This window comes from Cucumis melo, chromosome 11 (assembly GCF_025177605.1).
Source record: "Cucumis melo cultivar AY chromosome 11, USDA_Cmelo_AY_1.0, whole genome shotgun sequence".
In the NCBI taxonomy this organism is placed as follows: domain Eukaryota; kingdom Viridiplantae; phylum Streptophyta; class Magnoliopsida; order Cucurbitales; family Cucurbitaceae; genus Cucumis; species Cucumis melo.
In genome coordinates, this window is record NC_066867.1 from 24,885,928 (window position 1) to 24,892,059 (window position 6,132).

A 6,132-nucleotide genomic window follows, 5' to 3' on the forward strand; every position below is an offset into this window, starting at 1 on the left:
CTAAAAAAAGGAAAAGGGATGAAAAGAATGGATGATGAAGAAAACTGAATGTTTTAATAGAAAAGGTAAATGAGGAAAATATAATTTAATAAATGGGTTTGTTATATTGCTTACATAATAATTTGGGATCGAAATGGAAAAGAAAGAAAACCTCAGATTTTGAACTTACCAACATAGAGATTGATGGAACAGCCAAAGATTGGGATGTGGTAATTGCCAAATTATATACAAAATTATTATTAGTTATATACAGTTTTTTATATAGAAATATTGAAAAAAAAATAGAATTAATTTAATTAGTTAAGTGGATGATATGAAATCACAATTTAAATTTGGTAAAACAGTGACCTTGGATGGAAGCCCCTCAACCTGTCATGTTGATGGTGATGATCTTAGGTTGCAAAACTTACCTTCCTCGAATTGACCTCTGCGAATCCCTAACCAAGTTTGTTTGTTTTTTTTTTTTTTCCGTAGTACAACTTAAGCTACATTAGTTACGTTTGTGTTTGTATTGGTGTTTATGTTTCCTTGTATTTATAATCTTTTTATTAGTCTCTTTTTAAAAATCAAATTGTGGTGATAGTATAATAAATGGGTGCAACCGGATTACACTTAAGTTTTTTTTTTTTCCCTTTCAGCTTTTTAGAAATATTTTAAAACATAATATTGAAAATTTAAAGATGGTAAAATGGATGAGAAGATTTTTTTTTTTTAAAAAAAAAAAAATTAGTTCTACGAAACATGGGAAGAGAAAGATTCAAATGACTTTTTGATTAAGGAATATGTTGAACTAATTAAGCTGGATTCAAATTAATTAATTAATTAATAGTTTTTTTAGTATCATTAATTAAATTTTTTAATCTATAATTTTTTTATTGTGTTGATATATAGCAAAACCACTTTACTTTTTTACAATATAGTGAAGTAGTAGCATAAAATTTTCTATAGCCTATGAAAAGGTTTTATGTTTTTTTTTTCCTATATTTGTAAATAATTTTACTAGTTAAAATAATTTCTCTAACTCTAAGGTTTTCATATAATCCATATTTTTATTTTTATTTTTTAAAAGTTAAAAGTCCACAGAAAAATAAAGAAATGGAAATCATTTATTTCAAAGTAACACTTATTTGAGGCTAATGTTCAATCTGGTGAAACTAAAAACCTAAGAGGTAGCCAACAAGTTGAGAGTCACTTTCTCCTCCTTCAATTAATTGATTATCATATATTAAAGGCAGGTGTAATTATATAAAAATTCAAAACGAACCTAACTTAAATGACATAAAATTTATAAAATCAATGGCAGGATAAAATCAACGACCCCACCCAAAAATAGTCATAAAAGAAGTCTTTTTACTCTTGATAATAAATAAATAAATAAATAAATAAATATTATTGTGTGTGTATATATATATCTTTGAATCTTCTCCTCTATTTATTGCAATGTATTCCCATATCCTATGTTATGGCAAGAACCTTGGCTTGAGTCATCCTCTCTCTCCACTCTCTATCTCTCTCTATCTCTTTTCGAGGTTTTTCATATATTTGTCTTTATATACACACACCCACACAACATACATGTATAGAGAGGAAAAAAGGAGATAACAAAAAAGAAAAACCATCAAATTAGAAGAAATAATGGGGAAAGGAAGAGCTCCATGTTGTGATAAGAATCAAGTGAAGAGAGGGCCTTGGAGCCCTGCTGAAGATTTGAGGCTCATCACTTTCATCCAAACCCATGGCCATGATAATTGGAGAGCTCTCCCTAAACAAGCAGGTACTTCAATTACTCTCTTTCTCATTAATTATATTACATTACATTATTTCTCTCTTTCCTCTCCTGATCTTCCGCCGCCACCGACCACCATCATCGGCCTCCAAGAAGGCGAAAACTAATCCCTCCATCTCCACTGTCTCATTTATATATTCACTTATATTTCTGTATCTGGGTTTCTTTAATTTTAGATAATATTATAAATCCTAATGAATTTGATTCGTATTATCGAAAATTTGACAGTTATTTATTCGTTTTCTCCAATTAAGAGATTCCAAACTAGTGAACAAAATTTAAAATTTTGCAGGTGTTTTTCTTTTCTTCTTCTTGCATGCATTGGACATTTGTTCTCAATGCCTAAAACAATTGTATACGTTACTTTCAAAAGTAGGTTGGGATTTTTTTTTTTTTTAAGCAAATTATTTACCATAGTGGAGGGTTGAGGATGGTGACCTTTCAAGTCATTCGAATCATAAGAGAAAAAAAAAAAAAGAAAAAAAGAAAAATCACTTCCAACCCAAGTTTGAAACGTTTTCATTACTTTTTAACAAATCAGTTGCCCAAAATTTCAACTCTATAACCAATGACTTTTCTGCTAATATCTTTTATAATTATTCCTTTTCCATCTTAATTATATACATGTTATCAAAATTTTAAATTACTTACCAATATACTTTCCAATATATCTACAAATTTAAACCCATTTTGATTAACATTCCATACATGAAAATTTTATATATCATCAATTAATTTGTTTCCTAAACCCTCATAAAGTACATTATTTTTTTGGTGTATAATTTTCATTTTTTTTAGGGTTCTAATCCATTGCACTTAATTAACCAATATATATTTTATTGGAATATTTATTTGGAAATGAATAACCGTTGGTTAAACCTACCAAATTCATACATATATGTTAGCTTATCTGAATTAGCTAATATAGTTTTAGTTAGTTTAGCCATCTTTACCTCAATTCAATTTGTTTTTTATTTTTTCTTTCTATTATCCTAATTTATTGAAGCTACTTGAGAATATTTATAAAAATTAATAGATGGGTTACAGTAATTTGAAAATAATTAATCATCTTCTACCTAACTGAAAAATTGAAATAAGAAGTTTGGGATAAATAAAATTCTTCAATGGTAAGTGACTGATAGTCACATCAAATTCAACCCAACCAACAACCTTGTTTACCAAAAAAACACATAATTCTCCATTTTTCAATCTACCCCACTTGCTTTTCTTTTCTTTTCTTTTTTTTCTCTTTTGTTTTTTTATATTTAATTTACCTACTAAAAGATTGATAATCTAAAAAAAGAAAAAGAAAAAAGAAAAAAAAAAGCTAGTTGAAACTTGACTTCAACTTTAATTGAATGGAAAGGTGGCAGGTCTGCTCAAATAAAAAAAAGTGGGGTATATATATATATATATATATATATATTATATTGATGTATATATGAACATTCACAAAGAAAATTACCAATAAAGACTTTTCTTACCTACCTTACACTATTATTCAAGGGAGAGATGATTGATTTCAAGCATAAAAAATTGGGCTTTTTATTTTTTTATTTTTGTCTTACCATATACGATGACATAACAATGATCAGTATCAAATTATCAATCTAGCATGATTATTACCGACTTAAAAAGGAAATATTTTGGAAGGGTTAAAATTATATATATTTTTATAAGATTATTTAAAATTACTGTAAAACATTTTTTTTAAAAAAAAATAATATGAATTTAATTAAAATATAGTGACTTTTTTTTTTCTCTTGAGATTTTTTTCTAGTTTTAAGATGTTAATGGTTACTTAAATGCTTTTGTAGGATTGTTAAGGTGCGGGAAAAGTTGTCGACTAAGATGGATCAATTACCTTCGACCAGATGTGAAACGAGGAAATTTTACTGAAGATGAAGAAGAAACCATAATCAAGTTACATAAAACTTGGGGAAACAAGTACATTTCTTTTTATTTTATTTTATTTTATTAGTTATTGAATACAGTCAATAGATGAGATATTAATTTTGTCTTTTAACTTTTAATATTATCTTTACGTTAGTCTTTTGTTTTTATTTTAGAAAAGTCGCTCATAATAAGTTCTATAGATCATTAGATTTTTCTAAGACAAAAATTCTATTAATATTAAGTCTGTAGTTTTCATTGTATTCATGAATGGATGGTGTTGTGTGCAAAGATTTGATATCATTTTATAATCACTTTAGTTCCTTGTTTTTTTTTCCCACACCTCTAAAAAGTATATATTTCTTATAGTTAATAATAAAAACATATGGATCACGAAAGGAGAGGCATTTCAAACTATGTATATATATATAAGAACTAAATAGGACAACTAAAAATTAAAGCTTAGATGCATAATATTATAACTTTAAATATATATTTTATCGACCTTTCATTGAATAAATTATACGTTTTTACAGGTGGTCTAAAATTGCGTCTCGTTTGCCAGGAAGAACAGATAATGAAATCAAGAACGTTTGGAACACACATCTAAAGAAGAGATTAATACCGACAACAAAAGTTGTTTCCGAGGATTCTAGTGATGAACCAAAAGAGTCGTCCCCGACAACTTCTTCCTCCTCTTTCTCTTCTTCCTCCAGTCTAGTTTTCTCCAACCAAACTCAAAACATTGAGACAGAACAACTCAACAAGACCAACTCCATTAACAACAATAACAACCTCTTTTGTCCCAAACCAAAAACAACCAGCTCTCTTTCAACTAACACCTCAAATTCAAATTCAAGTTGGCCTCAAAACCACTTTGATTTTGCAGAAGAAGTGGAAAAGAATAAAGAGAATACTCAATTGGAATTGGAATCGGAATCCCAATCAAACTCTATTGGAATAGAAATCCCATTGGAATTTGACAAAGATTTTTGGAACATGTTAGATTTAGACATAGATTTGTTCGAATCTAACGAAGTAGATCAAAATTATTGTCAAGGTTCAAACTTTGGAGTACAGAAAAACCAAGATTTTGAAAATCACAAGTGGTTTAAGTATTTGGAGAACGAGTTGGGGTTGAACCGGCCGCCTGAACCCGATGGGCGTGCCGGTGTCGACGACACAACCACAGAGGACAGGTTATTAGAGGACAATGTAGACCCTTGCATGGCTTATTTTGCAGATGGGTTCACTCAACAACTTTAGAGTTAAAAGTTCCAATAACTTCAAGAAGATAAAACTATATAAAAAGAATTTATAGTTTTTTTATTAAAAAAAGAAAAAAAAATTGACTTAGTGTTTGTTACTTTGAAATATTTGGTAAGGTAAATCCCCTATATATTATTCCTAACTTTTCGTATTCACACGCATCATGCACTTTTAATTAGGTCTTAATTTCTGCCTATATATGCACATTAATGATGTTAATTTTATTGTTTTGCAAAGGGAAAACTAATGTGTCTTATGTCCAAGATGTAAATAAACAGGAAAAAAAAAAAGTCTTTAGGAAAGAATTTATAGGTCTAGGTACCAACATATATTTGAAAGGTACGTAATGGATGAAGGAGCTAGAAGTATATTTGTAAAGGCAAATTGCAACTAATTGAAACCATATGTTGAATCAAGTTTGTGATCATCATATATTTTGTTATTTAATAATGTGTCAACCATGTACTTCAAAATATCAATATCCATCTAATTACATTTTTGGATTTAGTGCTTGTTTCGAGAAATTATATGCAAAGCATTTGGGTAACACTAGCAAACTGGTTATTCCTCAACTAGATATAGTAAAAACATTATATACAATAATAATGTTGGTAGAACAAAAAAATAACTTATAAAACCTAAAAAATCTTGTGGAAAAGTCCATAGTAGGTAGGTAATGTATGCACTTTTCTGATAAGCATTGTCCTGATAACAATTATATGCAATGCATCTTGATTGCAAGCATACAACAAAAGTGGTCTTAGCATGAACAATACCTAATTTTAATAGAACAACAACTTTGCAATACCCGGATATGCCATAACAAAAAGAAAAGAAAGTAAATAACTCTTAAAAAAATTATATGGGGATGGTTCAAACAAAGAAAAGATGAAACTAGTTATTTAGAGAACCAACTCAGAGATTTTCCAAAATATAAACTAAAAAATAAATTAAAATAACGATTAAAACATATGTCAAAGTATAATTAAATTTGTGTGATTACTTTAATAAATTTAAACATATGAAAGCCAAATTTGTAAGTGAAATATCATTCATTTTGATGTTTCAATACAATCTGAATGTTATAATATTAAACGATAATTGATGTTTCGATTCATGAGAGTATCAATTTCTTTCACGATATATAATGAAATCCAACAATACAATACATAAAAGAAAGTGGA

General features: G+C 28.0%; 1 protein-coding gene across 1 annotated transcript; it reads left to right on the plus strand.

Moving 5' to 3' along the window:
• Nucleotides 1–1,434: 1,434 nt before the first annotated feature.
• Nucleotides 1,435–5,390, plus strand: LOC103496292 (transcription factor MYB58). Its single transcript, XM_008458082.2, has 3 exons — nucleotides 1,435–1,774; nucleotides 3,604–3,733; nucleotides 4,216–5,390. The coding sequence occupies exons 1-3, from the start codon at nucleotides 1,636–1,638 to the stop codon at nucleotides 4,943–4,945; spliced, it is 999 nt and encodes a 332-aa protein (XP_008456304.2). The 5' UTR covers nucleotides 1,435–1,635; the 3' UTR covers nucleotides 4,946–5,390.
• Nucleotides 5,391–6,132: the final 742 nt, after the last annotated feature.